Genomic DNA, 19,621 nt, shown 5'->3' on the forward strand with positions numbered 1-19,621 from the left:
TAAAAATTATACACACACACACACACACACAGAGTGGTACCTCGGGTTACATACGCTTCAGGTTACATACGCCTCAGGTTACAGACTCCGCTAACCCAGAAATAGTGCTTCAGGTTAAGAACTTTGCTTCAGGATGAGAACAGAAATTGTGCAGCGGCAGCAGGAGGCCCCATTAGCTAAAGTGATGCTTCAGGTTAAGAACAGTTTCAGGTTAAGAACAGACCTCCGGAACGAATTAAGTACTTAACCCGAGGTACCACTGTATATAGATAGATAGATAGATAGATAGATAGATAGATAGATAGATAGATAGATATAGGAATGTTGCTGTTCCCATCGGCAAAGTAAATCCGGTCTTTGTAGTTTGGATCAAGTGGTGGAACGAAGACGTGTCACTTCTAGAATCATAGAACTGTCAAGTTGGAAGGGACCACGGGGCCTCATCCAGCCCACCTCCCCGCGACGCAGGAATCTTTCAGCCAACTTGTCCTATGATTGCTTGCACCAGAATCAACATACCAGGTAGCTTTCAAGCTTGCTCCCCAGACTTCTAATATTCCCTTGGATGTCCCATTTTCCCATAATGAAAACACGTTCCTTGCTCTTTCCTGGACAAGCGTCTGTTCTGCGGTCCTCCCCAATAACTCTCTTAATCATAGCTGTCAAGTGTCCCTTATTTGAAGGGACAGTCCCTTATTCCAGCGCCATGTCCCGCTGCTGTCCTGGATTGATGATGTCCCTTCAATTTCACGGGTTTCAAAGGAAGCAGCTCCTCTCCCTCCCTCCCTGCCGGCCAGGGAGGAGGGAGGCTCCAACTGTGTTGCTTGGCTGTGTTGCTCACCCAATAAGAAGTCTAAGAACGACTGGGGGGTGGTGGAGCTTGCATGCCTTGTGTGTGGCTAGTTAATGCAAGCTGAGGGGGTTTTTGAATGCTGGATGCCATTTTGTTGCACGTGCTGCTGCAAACTTTGCAGTGCAAAGCCAGGCCGGGAAGCCATCTTAAGTTGAGGCTGCATAGGCCTTGTGGTGCATGTGATTCAGATTCTATTCAGTTGAACCTCTGGTTACAAAGTTGGTTGGACAGTGTTCTCGAAGCGACCAGCATGAGTTTGACCAGACTGCAGGAGGACAGGAAGACTGGAGTGCCTGGAAGAGGCGAGGCTGCAGGTCCCTTATTTTGGCTGCTGGTCCCTTATTTTCAAATCTGTAAGTTGACAGCTATGCTCTTAATCCTGTGACACTCTTCAACCTGTTTGGAAAAGACTCAAATCTGCTTCTGGTTGGGTCTCCAGGACATTTTATCAGTGGAGCAAAGGATTGGGGTGAACGGCGTAACATGGAAACCGCCGCACGGTTGTCCTCAAGATCACCGCCGACTTTTCTCAGTCGCCGAAGAATTTCTAGGGCGGCGCTCAGGCGAGTTTGCAAGTCTCCATCCTGTTTCAGCCTAATTGAATACGGTTTCCCCAATCCTCTGGTGTGTATTATCAGTGAATCTTCCAGACAATGACTTTTGCTTCCCTGCCCTGTGTTATCTGACTGCGCAAAATCAGCAGCTGGCTAGGAGATTCTCTATCTTGAACATCCACCGTTGAAAAATCTGCTCCTTCGACTTGGAGATTACTGTCCTTGCCTAAATTCCAAACATTGTTCATCTCTCTGCAAGTTCCAGTTCTTAGCAATGCAAACCTCCCCCTTCTGCTTTCCAATAGCCTTTGGGGAGAGGCACACCTAGGATTTTTGCTTTTGCAGATTCCTTGCAGCCGGTTCTTTCTTCCTAGTCCAGTCCACCCATCCTTTCTCTTCACTTCTCTTGAAACCCACTCCCCTTCTCGCTGGCTTTCTCGCTGGAATGGGAAGGCTTTTGGAAAGGAAACTTTGGGAAAATCCATATGGGGTTCCAAATATACGCCTGGGCCCATAACCTGTTAGAAGTGCTTGCAGCTTGGGTCAATAAGATTTATTTGATCACTTAACAGTTTCTGGAGTTCAGAGACTTTATTCATGAAACAACTATTTATGGGATGAGTAAAGATGAAAGAGGCAAAGATCTTGTCTCAACACGTTGGGAGGGAACAAGAATATGACTCGGCACCCAGTGATGTCTAGATCGCCCTCATGTAGTTTAAAGTAACTCATGCATTAACTAGAAGTTCAGAAGAAGGAAATGTATTTGCTTCTCTCCAACAAAAATCAGGGCGGTTTCGAAAGGTTCTGTTCACCATCTTGATTCAAAATAACCCCCCATTTTATCCAAATATAGAGGAAAACCAGTTCCCTGGTCTCAGGAATGATTGTGCAAAATCTGGATAAAATCAGGCATCCAAATATAGATGAACAGCAGCTCCTGATCTCAGGAGCTGTCATGCAAAGTTTGGTCATGATATCCTAAGAGGTGTTCAAATCCAGAGCGACTGGGTATCCGTCCAAATTGCACAGAAGATACATTAAAATTATCAGTTAAAAGCCAGAAGTTAAAAACCAAGCGGACCTAAAAAATAATAAATTCAAAACATCAATAAAACCAGCTGTTCAAAATATACATTACAAGGAGAATTTACCTATTAAAATGCATGACAACTTGGGTATAAGTTGTTGCAGATCAGCAAACAGGCACTTACTGATTTTGTTCCGTTTGAAATGTGCTTCTTGCAAAATACCTCGAAGCAATTTCACAACGAAAAGCATCAGCGATAAAAACAATTATAACGTTTTGTTAAAAACCCAATCAAAACCAGTTTCACCTGTAAGATGATTGAGGGCAGAGAAGAGAAATATCTAAGAAATCAGGAAGTTTTCTGCCTGTGTTCATGCTAGATGGAAGTTATTCCCCATAAGCTATAAAGGTTTCCTGGAGAGGGTTGCAAACTTCCTCGTTCTTTTTTAAAAACACAACCCCAAGATCGGTCCAATGAAAAAGAGAGAGTAAGAAAACATTATTACAGAGAGACACCAGATGGCAAAAAGCAGCTCAAAAAATGCAAACAATTGGAAGCCCATTCTTGAATGATGCACAATGCTAAAAATAAGTAGTATTAATTAGTATGATGGTTATTAATCGGAAGCCAACCGTTCTTCTTTGAAAACGCGAGCGTGCAGCATGTTGTGTGCTGAAAGGAAATTATAGCCGTACCTCGGCTCCCGAACAATCGAAAACCAGAAGCGACTGTTCCGGTTTTCGAACGTCCGACGGGGATTCCGCAGCTTCTGATTGGCTGCAGGAGCTTCCTGTAGCCATTCGGACTCCGCGCTTTGGTTTTCTAACGTTTTGGAAGTCAAATGGACTTCAGGAACGGATTCTGTTTGATTTCTGAGGCACAACTGTAAATGATGTATCCGGTGGGATTTGATTCCTAGTAAGTTAGCAAAAATGTATAGAACAAACAGAAATACCTGCCGGAAATGTAAAGAAAAAGAAGGTACCTTTTATCATGTGTGGTGGACGTGTAAAAAAATTCTGGGAGATGATATATAATGAAATGGGGGGGAAAGTGTTTAAAATAACTTTTGTTTAAAAAAAAGAAGCTTTTTTAATTAGGAATTATAGGTACCAAGATTCCAAAGGACGAGAAAAGACAACAGCCGCAAAATTAAGTGAAAAGCTCAGGAACCAAGAGGACCAGAACTTTTAAAAAGAACGGGGGGAAATTATAATTTATTTAGGAGATCATTGTAAGCAGATGAAAACACCAGCAGGATTTTGAATCTCCCTTGCAATGTAACAAAGACTATGGACAATTTGGACGGATAAAAAATGTGGATAACGGATTGATATGCTGTTGTAAATATTGAAATTAGGACCCATGGAGGGGATGGGGGGGGAGTCTTGAGATTCAGAACAATCTCGTTATATGGACTTTTAATTGATTTTGCTATAAGTTTATATTTTTGTAACGGCTTGCCTCTCCCACAGAAGCGAGACACCAGCAGTAATTATCTCAGGTTTATTGCTCAAACACATAAATCACTCCTCAGTGTCTGACTACAAGTTTGCAGTTGCCTGAGTCTAAACTCTGCCCCTTCCTCCTCTTCCAACAGGGGAAAAAACCCTTTCGCTTCCACTCTTTTCCTCTTTTCTCACTGACCTTTTTGTGCCTTTGAGTTTTTGGGCTAGCTATTCCTCGCCTGGCAAATAGAAGGGGAAGAAATGGAGGCAGTGAGAGATTTTACTTTCTTGGGTTCCATGATCACTGCAGATGGTGACAGCAGCCACGAAATTAAGAGACGCCTGCTTCTTGGGAGAAAAGCAATGACAAACCTAGACAGCATCTTAAAAAGCAGAGACATCACCTTGCCAACAAAGGTCCGTATAGTTAAAGCTATGGTTTTCCCAGTAGTGATGTATGGAAGTGAGAGCTGGACCATAAAGAAGGCTGATCGCCGAAGAATGGATGCTTTTGAATTCTGGTGCTGGAGGAGACTCTTGAGAGTCCCATGGACTGCAAGAAGATCAAACTGATCCATTCATAAGGAAATCAGCCCTGAGTGCTCACTGGAAGGACAGATCCTGAAGCTGAGGCTCCAAGACTTTGGCCACCTCAGGAGAAGAGAAGACTCCCTGGAAAAGACCCTGATGTTGGGAAAGATGGAGGGCACAAGGAGAAGGGGACGACGGAGGACGAGATGGTGGGATGGTGTTCTCGAAGCGACCAGCATGAGTTTGACCAAACTGCAGGAGGCAGTGGAAGACAGGAGGGCCTGGCGTGCTCTGGTCCAGGGGGTCACGAAAAGTCGGACATGACTAAACAACAACAACAATTGCTGGCCTCTCCCCTTCCGTCTCTGAGCTAAAATTGGTATTTTCTGGATCTTTGCTATCTGCCGCCTGCTCTCTGTTCTCTGAAGCTATGCCACTCGGCTGCCTCTCTTCCCTCTCACATCCCAGCTCACATTCCAATCTCCTCATCTCTTTTTGCCTGCTTTCATTCCCAGCCTCTGCCAGCTCCGGAACGAAGCTGACATTTTAAAAAATCAAATGAAAAGCATTTCATGAAAGAAGAGAAAACGCCAGCGTGCCACAACCGCAGCGTAAGACGTCAGATCCAGGTTCCGCTACCCCAGACGGCACCCACCTGCTCCTCTGTCGTCCATACGGGTCGGGCTTGCTGCACCCGGATGATGTCCTTGAGGCTCTGGTACCAGCTGTTGGAGCCGCCGGCCAGGCTGATGGTAGCCGTGAAGATGTGGCTCCAGTCCTTCTTCATCTTGCCAGCCTGGGCGTAGAGGCGCCGCGAGCTTTTCTTGGATTCTGGGGCCAGCCACTGGCGCATGGCTTTGACGCCCTGCCGGCTGTCCGGCTCGCAAAAGACCACAATGGGGAAGTACTGGACGTAGTTGAGCCTCTCCACGGCTGCCGGGGTGATGTCCAAAAGGGCGTGTTTATCCTGGGAGACAGGAAAGCGACAGATGAGGCCGTCAATCGTGCATCTAGGGCGGCTATCTATCAGCTCCATCAGAAACCAGGTGCGCAGCCTGGCGGGCATTTTGGACTCACAGCCGTCCATGGAGGCGCAGGTCCATTCTGCGTCCAGGGCGGCTGTCTGCCAACTCCATCTGAGACCCTCCCTGCCCGCAGACTGTCTGGCCAGAGTGGTGCATGCTCTGGTTATCTCCTGCTTGGACTACTGCAATGCGCTCTACGTGGGGCTGCCTTTGAAGGTGATCTGGAAATTGCAACTAATCCAGAATGCGGCAGCTAGACTGGGGACTGGGAGTGGCCGCCGGGACCAGATAACACCGGTCCTGAAAGACCTACATTGACTCCCAGGACGTTTCTGAGCACAATGCAAAGGGTTGGTGCTGACCTTGAAAGCCCCAAACGGCCCAGTATCCCTGAAGGAGCATCTCCACCCCCATTGTTCTGCCCGGACACTTAGGTCCAGCTCCGAGGGCCTTCTGGCGGTTCCCTCCCTGCAAGAAGCAAGGTTACAGGGAACCAGGCAGAGGGCCTTCTCGGTGGTGGTACCCACCCTGTGGAACACCCTCCCGGCAGAGGTCAAGGAGATAAACAGAACGCAACACAGAACCATGAGGACTAGCGTCTTATTTTGAAGGGAAGGGCTTCAGAGCGAGGGAGCATCTGCTTCCCACCCCCTTGGACCCCAGTTTCGTGACGTTCCCACCACCTCAGTCCTCTAACCTGTTTTGCAATATTCCACACAGAGTCCAGCTTGATAACCTTTGATGAGCTCCCTTCTCTTGCCACGCTCTCTGAAAACGGGGAGGGAAAGAAAAAGAGAGAGATGGATATTGTTTTTCCATCTTTGACTGCGCAAGAGTCGGTCAAAGCACAGTGAGTCGGACGACATATGAAGACCTGGCCCTTCCAGCCCCACCGGACCATAGCTGTCAACTTACAGATTTGAAAATAAGGGACCAGCAGCCTCGGAAATAAGGGATCAGCAGCCAAAATAAGGGATTTTCCAAGCACGGGTATGTTCAACTTCTGAGCCCCTCCGAGCCAAAGGCAGAAAGCCCAGCCAGCAGCCAAACGAAGCCTCAAGCGGTGGTTCCCACAGCGCAGCAACCCGGCAAAGGGGATGCAGCAAGGAAAACCACCGTCACCTCTCCGCTGGGAAGCGCTGAGCAAAGGCGAGTCCCCAGGCAACGTGGCCGATTTGATCAGCACAAGGCATGCAAGCTCCACCCCCCAGTCGTTCTTAGACTCCTTATTGGGTGAGCAACGCAGCCGAGCAACACAGTTGGAGCCTCCCTCCTCCCTGGCCGGCAGGGAGGGATGGAGAGGAGCTGCTTCCTTTGAAACCCGGGAAATTTAAGGGACGTCATCAATAAGGGACAGCAGCAGGACACGGCGCTGGGATAAGGGAGTTTCCCACCAAATAAGGGACGGTTGACAGCTATGCACTGGACTCGGTTCGTGGGGAAGAAGGCTCACCTGCAATCTCAAACTGATCCGGCAATTCAGTGCTGAGTTTCTGCATGGCGATGTCCGCGATGGGTCCCAGGATCACGACTGGGCGCTTAAAGGTTGCTGCCAGGGAGGAGGAGGAAAGTCAGAGGGGTCTTGCTCATTTATTGCATGTATATCTCCCTCCATCACGGAGGAGATCAGGGCAAAGTTTTCCAGGTGATGCTCTGTGCATGTTTCGGACTACAACTCCCATCATCAACTGCCGGCCAGCATGGGAATTGTAGTCCAAAAAGATCTGGAAGGTGCCAGGGTCCCGAAGGCCAGTGGTGAAGCCTCGTGCATAACATTGCGTAAACATACCCAGTGGTTTTTTTCTAATAAAATAAAATGTTTAGGGGTACTCTCATTTTGACTCAAGGAAACCACCGTTTTATAGTTCAGATCGGGGGAAATAAATACAGCAGACCCTCTGGATACGGATATAATTTGTTCCAGGGGTCCGTACGTATCCTGAAAAATCCAAAAGTAGAGGTACCAGTTCTGTGCATGCGCACGGTGTGGTAGAGCGCTTCTGCGCATGCGGCGAAACCTAGAAGAATACAATGCCGGGTTTGCAACCCAAAAGTTATGTTTCTGTATAGTAAATAGAGAAAAGTACAAAGATTCACAGAATGTTTAGGGGTATGCGTACCCCTGCGTACCCCCCCCCCCAGAAAAAAGCATTGAAAATACCTAAATATACTATTATTGACCTTGCTACATAAGAAGAAGGAGGAGGACTAATAAATTTTCTTTATACCCCACCCTCCCCTGCCAAGACCAGCTAACAGCAGGTATAAAAACAATTGATTAAAATACAACTTAAAAACAAGATGAAAACACAACATTAAAATGCAGCCTCATTTCAGCAAAAACTCCAATCAAAAACTTTTTTGGGGGGTGAAAACATCAAATCTTCACCAAGGCCAACTATCCAGACTGGTCCTACATGGGCCAGAAAAAAGCCAGGGAATAATAATAATAATAATAATAATAATAATAATAATAATAATAATAGTGGGGCCCTAAGCTATAGCTATGGGGACGCGAGTGGCGCTGTGGGCTAAACCACAGAGCCTAGGACTTGCTGATCAGAAGGTCGGCGTTTCAAATCCCCGCAATGACGGGGTGAGCTCCCGTTGCTTGGTCCCTGCTCCTGCCAACCTAGCAGTTCGAAAGCATGCCAGCGCAAGTAGAGAAATAGGTACCACTCCGGCGGGAAGGTAAACGGCGTTTCCGTGCACTGCTCTGGTTTGCCAGAAGCGGCTTAGTCATGCTGGCCGCATGACCCGGATGTTGGGATACTGCCAGGGAGATAAAGCCCATCATGGCCCCCACGTCGTCTCCGGACGATCCATCGATCTCCCGTGGATACAGTATCAGCAATTAGCGACATGAGCTCCAGAAAATAGCTTGTGACATTCCAGAGCTGATGCACACTCTATCAGCAGATAATTCACAGCAGAAGTTGCACGCAGGAGAGCATATTTACAAGTTTATTCAGCGTTGGTCAGAACAAAGAAAAACATGACTGCCTGCATCAGTGTCTCCAGACACAGAGAGAGAAACGAAAGCAACAGAAAACATAAACATCCTGTGAACAGGAAATGCGCAGACTCTGTGACTCACAAAGCCTGCTCCCTTTTAAGGTGGAACGGAAATATCCTAACACCAGAAGCTGTACGCCGGCTCCCTCGGCCAGTAAAGCGAGATGAGCGCCGCAACCCCAGAGTCGGTCACGACTGGACCTAACTGTCAGGGGTCCCTTTACCTTTAAGCTATGGCTTGTTTAGCTTATATGTAAATCCGGCACTGCCCACCGCTCTTGAAGTCCCCAAAAACAAGGCAAGTTCCCCTCACCTTCCTTCAGAACGACCCTCTCGTACGGCGGGTAGTGCCCTTGTTTGGTGAGGGCAGAGAGGTCCTCGCGACTCTTCCGCAGGTTCCTCTTTGCTCCTCGCAGGCCCCGTAGTTTCCAGAATTCGGCCCGTGGCCCCGAAGAGGCGGCTCCCGATGTGGCCTTGAGGACGGACTCCAAGCTGGCGATCTGTTCCGCCCTGGGGTGCAAAGGAGAACCACGGGATGAGTTGGGTGGAGGGTATTTCTCTTGGCAATGCCCCATAGATCATAGAATCCTAGAGTTGGAAGAGACCCCAAGGGCCATCGAGTCCAACCCCCTGCCAAGCAGGAAACACCATCAGAGCACTCCTGACATATGGTTGTCAAGCCTCTGCTTAAAGACCTCCAAAGTAGGAGACTCCACCACACTCCTGGGCAGCAAATTCCACTGTCGAACAGCTCTTACTGTCAGGAAGTTCTTCCTCATGTTTAGGTGGAATCTTCTTTCTTGTAGTTTGGATCCATTGCTCCGTGTCCGCTTCTCTGGAGCAGCAGAAAACAACCTTTCTCCCTCCTCTATGTGACATCCTTTTATATATTTGAACATGGCTATCATATCACCCCTTAACCTCCTCTTCTCCAGGCTAAACATGCCCAGCTCCCTTAGCCGTTCCTCATAAGGCATCATTCCAGGCCTTTGACCATTTTGGTTGCCCTCCTCTGGACACGTTCCAGTTTGTCAGTGTCCTTCTTGAACTGGGGTGCCCAGAACTGGACACAGTACTCCAGGTGAGGTCTGACCAGAGCAGAATACAGTGGCACTATTACTTCCCTTGATCTAGATGCTATACTCCTATTGATGCAGATTCTCTATGGGGTTCAGGTCAGGCAAGTCTGCTGGCCAATTAAGCACAGTAATCCCATGGGATTACACCCATGACACAACCTTGATGGCAGAAAGTGAGGAGGAATTGAAAGAACCTCTTAATGAGGGTGAAAGAGGAGAGTGCAAAATATGGTCTGAAGCTCAACATCAAAAAAACGAAGATCGTGGCCACTGGTCCCATCACCCCCTGGCAAGTAGAAGGGGAAGAAATGGAGGCAGTCAGAGATTTTACTTTCTTGGGCTGCATGATCACTGCAGATGGTGACAGCAGCCACGAAATTAAAAGACGCCTGCTTCTTGGGAGAAAGGTGATGGCAAACCTAGACAGCATCTTAAAAAGTAGAGACATCACCTTGCCAACAAAGGTCCGTATAGTTCAAGCTCTGGTTTTCCCAGTAGTGATGTATGGAAGTGAGAGCTGGACCATCAAGAAGGCTGATCGCCGAAGAATGGATGCTTTTGGATTCTGGTGCTGGAGGAGACTCTTGAGAGTCCCATGGACTGCAAGAAGATCCAACCTCTCCATTCAGAAGGAAATCAGCCCTGAGTGCTCACTGGAAGGACAGATCCTGAAGCTGAGGCTCCAAGACTTTGGCCACCTCCTGAGAAGAGAAGACTCCCTGGAAAAGACCCGGATGTTGGGAAAGATGGAGGGCACAAGGAGAAGGGGACGACGGAGGACGAGATGGTGGGACAGTGTTCTCGAAGCTACCAGCATGAGTTTGACCAAACTGCGGGAGGCAGTGGAAGACAGGAGGGCCTGGCGTGCTCTGGTCCAGGGGGTCACAAAAGAGGCGGACACGACTAAACAACAACAAAAAATGCAGCCAATATAAATTAATGGCTAGAGTCTCCATTAATTCCCATTGGTCTAACTCTTGAGTATTTCTAATGCTGGAATTTATCAATAGGTCTACTCTGAGTATTTCTAATATCGGATCATATCACCCTGTGTAGCTATAGAGTCTCCGCTAATTGCAATGTGTCTTAATTAATATTGTACAAAATATTGCAATATTGTGCAGTCAGTAATGTATACAATTTAATACACTGGTTCCAAGGTTGTGTATTCTGATCGGGACTATCCTCATGTAAAACAAGCCAGATCATGGGGTCACAAAGAGTCGGACACAACTAAACAACAACATAGGGACCCTCGGAGACAGCCCATCTCTGCCCAGGATACCTGTTTCGATTGATAATGGTGGAAAATATATATTTACTATAGGTTAAGATGCTGAGTAAGGTTAAATGATAGAGGGTAAGGATTTGCTGAACTAAATATCTGAATTGGAATACAAAAAGGGAGGTGTGAGGAGGTCAAGAAACTAGTGAATGAAATATAAGATATGAAAATACTAATCTTTTTTCTGTTTTGCTTATTGGTGTTTTTTATCCCTTTTTCTTCTATTTTGTTAACTGTTCTTTATTCTGTATTTCTTATGTGTTTTGTTTTGTATTTTTTTATTTTTGTAGTTTTTCTTGGCTTTTGTACTCTAAATTTTGAAGCTTTTGGTTGTTTATGAAACTTTAATAAATATTATTTTAAAAAACAACAACAGGGTACCTGTTTCGGTTTGGGATAATGCCCTTGTCGAGTTCCTGGAGATCTTTGCCCATCCGCATGGCTAGCCAGCTTCCGACTTTCCCCCGGTACATGGTGTCCACCACGTGGAAGACCTCGCCTCGGGTGAAGCTCAGAGCGGAGGGGGCGTCCTTCTCAAAATCGAAATGGGTGCGGATGTAGAAGGAGTCGCCCACGTTGGACTTCACCATCTTCCTGTAGACTGATAGGAGGAGAGAGAGAGAAACAAAGACTCAAACATTTTGATGTATTTTTCATCTTTGTTGGAAGCCGCCCAGAGCGGATGGGGAAACCCAGCCAGATGGGTGGGGTACAAATAAATTATTATTATTATTATTATTATTATTATTATTATTATTATTATTATATTGAACCCAAGGCATGTGACATTGCTCTCCATAGCGAATGGGTAGGGGCCTGGATCCAGCCCAATCGCCTTCTCAGTCCGGCCCGCGGACGGTCCGGGAATCAGTGTGTTTTTACACGAGTAGAATGTGTGCTTTTATTTACAATGCATCTCTGGGTTATTTGTGGGGCCTGCCTGGTGTTTTTAAAGGTAAAGGTGAAGGGACCCCTGACCATTAGGTCCAGTCGTGGCCGACTCTGGGGTTGCGGCGCTCATCTCGCTTTATTGGCCGAGGGAGCCGGCATACAGCTTCCGGGTCGTGTGGCCAGCAGGACTGAGCCGCTTCTGGCGAACCAGAGCAGCGCACGGAAACGCCGTTTACCTTCCTGCCAGAGCGGTACCTATTGATCTACTTGCACTTGGAGGTGCTTTCGAACTGCTAGGTTAGCAGGAGCAGGGACTGAGCAACGGGAGCTCACCCTGTTGCGGGGATTCGAACCGCCAACCTTCTGATCGGCAAGTCCTAGTTAAGCAATGGCAAATGAGGGCTGGGGGGACACGACAATGGCGAGTTACTCACTGTCCTGCTTATTCTGAACGTGCAGCACCACCTCTTCACCCGGCGACAGCTCCAGGAGGTACTGAATGGCCTCTTCACGGGTGAGGTTATGAAAAACTTGCTCATTCACCTGTGGGCAGGAGCAGGGGAGCAAGGGGTAAGGAAGCAGCGATAACAATGTTCCGCACCTCTGTCTGAATGCACACTTGTTTTCACCTCTGAAATAAGACTCTTCCAAACTGCTCTGATCTGAGCAGTGCTTCTTAGTAGAGCATAGGTAAAGGTAAAGGGACCCCTGACCATTAGGTCCAGTCGTGGCCAACTCTGGGGTTGCGGCGCTCATCTCGCTTTACTGGCCGAGGGAGCCGGCGTACAGCTTCCGGGTCATGTGGCCAGCAGGACTAAGCCGCTTCTGGCGAACCAGAGCAGCGCACGGAAACGCCGTTTCCCTTCCCGCCGGAGTGGTACCTATTTATCTACTTGCACTTTGTGCTTTTGAACTGCTAGGTTGGCAGGAGCAGGGACCAAGCAACGGGAGCTCACCCCGTCATCGCAGGGATTCGAACCGCTGACCTTCTGATCAGCAAGCCCTAGGCCAGGGGTCTGCAGCCCGCGGCTCCGGAGCCGCATGTGGCTCTTTTACACCTTTGCCGCGGCTCCAGGGCGGATACTAGCAAGGGGAGGAGGCGCATTGTGCACCCTGACACTCCCCACTGTGGCGGGCGCTGTACTGGCTGTGACGTCACATGGGGGCGATGCGTGCGTTAGTCACGCACTGTCCCGACGTCACCTTCCCACCCACTGTCAGATCTGGAGCTCTGGAGATATATTTGTTTTAAATGTTGCAATGGTTTTGCGGTTCCCAGTTTTTTTTTCCTTCGGAAATGGGTCCAAGTGGCTCTTTTTGTCTTAAAGGTTGCAGACCCCTGCCCTAGGCTCTGTGGTTTAACCCACAGCGCCACCCGCGTGCCTTTAGTAGAGCATGAGACTCTTCAAAATCAGGGTCGTGGGTTTGAGTCTCGCAACAGGCAAAATTTCCCTGCATTGCAAGGGGGTTGGGCTGGATGACCTCTGGGGGTGCCCTTTTTTCTCTCTGCGTCACACATTCAGGATAAAAATCTGCTTGTGCCACACAACATTTATTTTTTACCGATAAGAAATACATTGAAAACTAACTAGCGGTTCTTGATTTATAACACAGAATCCAGCTACTTTACTGGGGCAGGAGCTGGGGCAGAGCAATGGGAGCTCACCCCGTCTTGGGGATTCGAACCACCGACCTTCCGATCGGCAAGTCCAAGAGCAGGCATAGGCAAACTCAGCCCTCCAGATGTTTTGGGACTAAAACTCCCATCATCTCTAACTAACAGGACCAGTGGTCAGGGATTATACGCACATTTCCGAGCACAAGTCAAAGTGTTGGTGCTGACCTTGAAAGCCCTAAACGGTCCAGTATACCTGAAGGAGCGTCTCCACCCCCATCGTCCAGCCCAGACACTGAGGTCCAGCTCCGAGGGCCTTCTGGCGGTTCCCTCCCTGCGAGAAGTGAGGTTACAGGGAACCAGGCAGAGGGCCTTCTCGGTGGTGGCACCTGCCCTGTGGAACGCCCTCCCGTCAGATGTCAAAGAGAACAACAACTACCAGACTTTTAGAAGACATCTGAAGGCAGCCCTGTTTAGGGAAGCTTTTAATGTTTGATGCGTTACTGTATTTTGATATTCTGTTGGAAGGAGCCCAGAGTGGTTGGGGAAACCCAGCCAGATGGGCGAGATATAAATAATTAATTATGATGATGATGATGAAGATAGGAATTGTAGTCTCAAAACATCTGGCGGGCCGAGTTTGCCCATGCCTGTCCGAGAGGCTCAGTGGTTTAGACCACAGCGCCACCCGCGTCCCCATCACATCACAGACCTTGCGGAGATCAGGCAGATTGGGCGAGGGATCTGCTTACCTGAAGGATCTGGTCTCCTTCCTGGATCCCTTGGCTTTCGGCCGGGCTGCCTTCCTGCACCCCGGCGACGAAGATGCCGACATCGTTGCCGCCGGCCAGACGGAGACCGATGCTCTTTGCTTTTATGAAACGGACCACTTTCGAATCGGGGCTGTATCTGAAACGGGAGGACGAAAAGCGCTCTCAGGGAATGTGAATGTATGGTTATCGCATTGTGATCTTGACCTGGCAGGGGCCCCTGAAATATAGATTGGCAAGCCTGAGGAAATCATAGAATCATAGAATCCTAGAGTTGGAAGAGACCACAAGGGCCATCGAGTCCAACTCCCTGCCAAGCAGGAAACACCATCAGAGCACTCCTGACATATGGTTGTCAAGCCTCTGCTTAAAGACCTCCAAAGTAGGAGACTCCACCACACTCCTTGGCAGCAAATTCCACTGTCAAACAGCTCTTACTGTCAGGAAGTTCTTCCTAATGTTTAGGTGGAATCTTCTTTCTTGTAGTTTGGATCCATTGCTCCGTGTCCGCTTCTCTGGAGCAGAAGAAAACAACCTTTCTCCCTCCTCTATGTGACATCCTTTTATATATTTGAACATGGCTATCATATCACCCCTTAACCTCCTCTTCTCCAGGCTAAACATCAACGGACAGACTGTGGGAATGTTTTTTACGGAGGTGTGGGAATGGCGTCCGTCCTTTATGTGATATGACTCTTGGAGAGTGTAAAACCAACACAGGAGATGTTTGTTTTCAACCCGCTTGTGAAGATTATCAGAGATCACAAAGAAAGGAATATATGATAGCAAAGAGAAGATGAGGAAAATAACAAAGAGACTATCTGGACAGAACTGGATAGAACTGTTTTAATTTCAGCAGCAGCAAGAGTGATGTTTGGACCCCTTTCGGAGCTTGAAGTAAAACAAAATTTTAAAAATCTGGCTGTATAATTTGGAACTAATGTGATTTGGAATTAATGTGATTGGATTGGCCTGTTAATAAAAATTATATTTAAAAAAGAAAAAGAAAAACGCTCTCAGGGCCAGGATGCGTGCGGTCAACTCTGGATCCGCTAGGACTCTGCCAAACTCCTTACCCATAATTTGTGCCGGTCTGGGAGGCAAAGGAATCAGCGTGGGCATCATAGTCGTTTTCAGGGCTCGCTTGGACTTCTGGAAAGGGTAGGGGAAACAGAGACAGCCTGAAAACCACAACCTCCATTTCTTTTTTTAAAACAATTTTTATTGAATGATTTTACGTTACAAAAAACAATACACCCCTCCTACCCTTAAATATAATTAAGAAATAAAAATTACATACATCGATATTTAGTTTATTTGTTATTTACCGTCTTATTTCCTCCCAAACATTGCATACAACAACACACATATGTGCAGACACCCACACACCCACACAAAATGATAATAATGAAAGTAAATATTTTTCCCCCTTTTATCTTCCAAAATCTTTTCTTCAACTTTGACTTCCTGTCAAGTCCCTTTGCGTATATTTTATCATACATTTGAATGTACACAAAACAATAAACCTTTCTATATAATTTTCCTAATACATTCTGAAAACATAATAAATCCTTAATTGTTGTCTACCTCCTTTTAGTTCCTTTATCACTCGAATGCTAGCACGGACTCAAAACTATTACTGTATTTTTGAATATATCTTCTATAACCATCCCATTTTTTCCGCAAATTTTTGCTTTGAGTTTCCTCTGAGTTTACTAGTCAGTTGAGCCATCTCCACCAATTCCTGTAATTTGATTTGCCAATCTGTTATTTTGGGAGCCTCGTGATCTTTCCATCCCTTGGCCACAAGTATACCTCCATTTCTAGACTAGGGTAGGTTTGCCTTACGCCTGGGTTTCCCTGGTAACCGCCCTACAAAATGGCTTCTGGGCGGATTTTTGCCGATTGGAAAAATGTCTGGGCAAACTCAGGACGTAAGGCAAGAATTATTATTTTTTAACGCTTAAAAAAATGCAAAAATAAGCCCCCAAACGTACATTCTGGGGGCAGGGGTGGGTGTCCTCCCCAAAAAAGCTCAAAAACAATTTTACAGGCAACCCGTTGGCACCGCACATTTTAATAATAATAATTTAATGTTTGTACCCCACCCGTTTAACTGGGTTGCCCCAGCTGAATATGAAAACACAGTGAAGAATCAGGCATTTAAAAAGGCCTTTAATACCAATATTAAAACACTTAGGTTAGCGCAATATGATTTCAGCACTCTGGACAGCAGCTCTTTTATTGCGCCCATTTCAAAGCACAGGCAAACTGACCAAAGCTGAACCCACAGCATACCCTTAAAAGCAGAAGCGGTCCACTTTAAACAGTCACGGATTGCCCCAAAGGATCCTGGGAGATGTACTTTGCTGAGAGTTCTTAGGAGACCCCCCCCCAAGACTACAATTCCCAGAGTTCCCCGGGACAGAGGGACTGGTTGTTAGGCTGGGTAATGTAGTTCTATGAGGGGATGACAGGGTTCTCCTGACAGTTAGCAGCACCCTGAATAAAAACTACAGTTCCCAGAATTCCTGGAGTGTTTAAAGTGGTATTGCAGTTCTTTCAACGGTTGGGGGTGGATGGTGATTGATGGATTGAGGTTGAATAACAACAAGACAGAAGGACTGTTTTAGGGGAACGGGGGTGGGTAGGCGTGGGGGACTCCCTGGTCCTGAATGGGGTCACTGTGCCCCCGAAGGACCAGGTGCGCAGCCTGGGAGTCACTTTGGACTCACAGCTGTCCATGGAGGCAGAGGTCAAATCTGTGTCCAGGGCAGCTCCATCTGGTACGCAGGATGAGACCCTCCCTGCCCGCTGACTGTCTGCCAGAGTGGCGCATGCTCTGGTTATCTCCCACTTGGACTACTGCCATGCGCTCTACATGGGGCTGCCTTTGAAGGTGACCCAGAAACTACAACTAATCCAGAATGTGGCAGCTAGACTGGTGACTTGGGGCAGCCACCGAGACCACATAACACCGGTCTTGAAAGACCTTCATTGGCTCCCAGGATGTTTCCGAGCACAATTCAAAGTGTTGGTGCTGACCTTGAAAGCTCTAAACGGCCCAGTATCCCTGAAGGAGCGTCTCCACCCCCATCGTCCAGCCCGGACACCGGGGTCCATCTCCCGAGGGCCTTCTGGCAGTTCCCTCATTGCGAGAAGTGAAGTTACAGGGAACCAGGCAGAGGGCCTTCTCGGTGGTGGCGCCCGCCCTGTGGAACGCCCTCCCATCAGATGTCAAGGAAATAAAGAACTATCTGACTTTCAGGAGATATCTGAAAGCAGCCCTGTACAGGGATGTTTTTAATGTTTGATGTTTCATTATGCTTCTATATTTGTTGGAAGCTGCCCGTTGTGGCTGAGGAAACAGAGTCAGATGGGCAGGGTACAAATAATAACATTATTATTATTATTATTATTATTATTATTATTATTATTATTAGAATGTGTGATTGGGGCCTTTACTCAGTCCATCATGTCTGCAGTTTATGGAGTATTTACGGATAAGGCAGAGACGTCATCTAGTCTATGGAGGGTGTCAGGGGCAGAAAAGGAGTTGGGGGGAAATCGAACCCCCAAAATGGAGGTTTCTCCACTGCTGGGGTAGACAAACAAGGCCCCCTGCATTTGGATAGAAAATCTAGCCACCCCAAAACCCTTTGCCCAGGCACGCAAAAGGTGTGATTCAAGGGCCCCTTTGCAACCTGGCAAAAAATATATATTTTTTAATAAGATATTTATTTAAAAAATTTGGATATATATATAAAAAAATGAAAAATAAACATACAAAATAATAAACAATTAAAAACACACATTAATTTTCAATGACATAACTTCCATACCCTTACTTCCTCCGACCTCCTCATACTTCCCTTCTTTGTATTCCAGTTCAATTTGTTAGTTCAGCAAATCCTTACCATTAAACTTTTACCCATTTATAATCCTTTTTTCATGTCTCCTAAAGCATTACAGCTGGAAACCACTTAGTTTAAATCTTTCTAACATTCATTCATTTTACAATATTTCTTTAAATAGTCCTTAAATTTCTTCCAGTCTTGCAACCTGGCAAAAACATTTGGCGGGGAAGGGCCAGGGGGGAAGGATCCAGGAGCCAGATTGAGAGGTGTAGGGGGCCACATCTGAACCCTGAAACCCCCCCCCAGGGCCTGAGTCCCTGCCGTAAAACCTCTCAGCCGCCTTCGAAGCAAAAAACCAGCCACCTTGACAGAGAGATGGGAGAGACAGGAGATGAACTCACCACGAAGTGGGGGTGTCATTGACTTTCCGGGTGACGTTTGCTCGGAGCGCCGGAGGGTCCTGGGTTTGGGGAGGGAAGGAGATTTTTTTAAAGCACTAGTGAAGAATTGGAATTAAAGTGAAGGGAGTGCTGTTCTTGGAACTTGCAAAAGGGACAGAATTATTACGGAAGAAACCAACCAATGTACAGTGGTGCCTCGCAAGACGAAAAGAATCCGTTCTGTGATTCTCTTCGTCTAGCGGTTTTTTTCGTCTTGCGAAGCAAGCCCATTGACGGATTAGCGGATTAGCGGCTTTTAGTGGCTTTTAGCGGCGTATCTGCTGATCGGATCAGCTGATTAGCGGCTTAGCGGCTTAGAAAGGGGGGGGGGGACCAGCAGGAACTCGCAAGACATTGTCGTCTTGCAAAGCAAGCCCATAGGAGATTCGTTTTGCGAAGCACCTCCAAAACGGAAAACTCTTTCGTCTAGCGAGTTTTCCGACTTGCGAGGCATTCGTCTTGCGGGGCACCACTGTAGTCTAAAAGGAGTGGGAAGGCTTTAAGACTTATCTAACGAGGCAAATTTGGCCGTGCCTAGAATAAATCCAGAAGTAGAGAGAGAGAGAGAAAGAAAGAGAGAGAGAGAGAGAGAGAGAGAGAGTTAGATATAGAAAGAGAGAGAGAGAGAGAGAATGAGAGAGAGAGAGAGACGGGGGGCGGGAGGGCAAAAGAAATGAGACCCCCCCCCATTCAGGCATCTCAGAGAAAAGCTTACGGGGCCGGATTCCAATTTGGAGATCCCGGCGAGTCCGGCCCGCTCGCTGGGGCAGTTGGAGGCGGCGAGATGTCCGAGCCGAGGTCAGAGATGTCTTTGGGAAAAGAAAAGAAAGAGAAATGATTTCGCGGTGCGTCACTTCTGCGAGCGCTAAGCTGGAAGTGCTAAGAACTCCCTGGCCCTCACTCACCGTCCAGATGGGAGCTTTCGCTCTCGCTATCTCTCACTTGGGGAATGTTCACCAGAAATTGGCTGTTATCCCGAAGGACCACCAATGTCAGCCTCCCCTCCGAGAGCTCGATCAACCGCCGCGTCTCCTCCAGGGACAGATTCTCACTCGACACCCCATTGATCTGGAAAGAGAGGAGATTCTCTTGAACCCGGAGATTCATTATCTCACGCTAAGTCGACTAAGCTGAGCGCTGTTAGGAGGTCAGGAAATGTATAGGACTAGCTCCAACATGCCATCATGTTCTTCTTTTAGTTAAACGAATCGTTTAAATTGCTATTAA

At 47.4% G+C, this 19,621-nt stretch overlaps 2 protein-coding genes across 6 annotated transcripts in view; one reads left to right on the forward strand and one right to left on the reverse strand.

Annotated features, from left to right (window-relative positions):
* Nucleotides 1-19,621, forward strand: part of GAMT (guanidinoacetate N-methyltransferase) — a 214,627-nt gene that overhangs the window by 27,579 nt on the left and 167,427 nt on the right. The window lies entirely within an intron of this gene.
* The window catches only part of TJP3 (tight junction protein 3), a 50,802-nt gene that overhangs the window by 6,143 nt on the left and 25,038 nt on the right, over nt 1-19,621 (reverse strand). For all 4 annotated transcript variants that reach the window (XM_081177651.1, XM_081177652.1, XM_081177650.1 and 1 more), the window contains exons 7-17: nt 19,300-19,462; nt 19,110-19,203; nt 18,356-18,414; nt 15,174-15,249; nt 14,080-14,236; nt 12,147-12,255; nt 11,203-11,422; nt 8,771-8,967; nt 6,896-6,991; nt 6,140-6,210; nt 5,073-5,384 (exon numbers count right to left, since the gene is read on the reverse strand). In XM_081177651.1, the coding sequence (XP_081033777.1) occupies nt 5,073-5,384; nt 6,140-6,210; nt 6,896-6,991; nt 8,771-8,967; nt 11,203-11,422; nt 12,147-12,255; nt 14,080-14,236; nt 15,174-15,249; nt 18,356-18,414; nt 19,110-19,203; nt 19,300-19,462 (1,554 nt within the window). The remainder of the gene's footprint in view (nt 1-5,072; nt 5,385-6,139; nt 6,211-6,895; nt 6,992-8,770; nt 8,968-11,202; nt 11,423-12,146; nt 12,256-14,079; nt 14,237-15,173; nt 15,250-18,355; nt 18,415-19,109; nt 19,204-19,299; nt 19,463-19,621) is intronic.

The sequence above is a fragment of the Podarcis bocagei genome (assembly GCF_964188305.1).
Source record: "Podarcis bocagei genome assembly, chromosome: 18".
Classification (NCBI taxonomy): domain Eukaryota; kingdom Metazoa; phylum Chordata; class Lepidosauria; order Squamata; family Lacertidae; genus Podarcis; species Podarcis bocagei.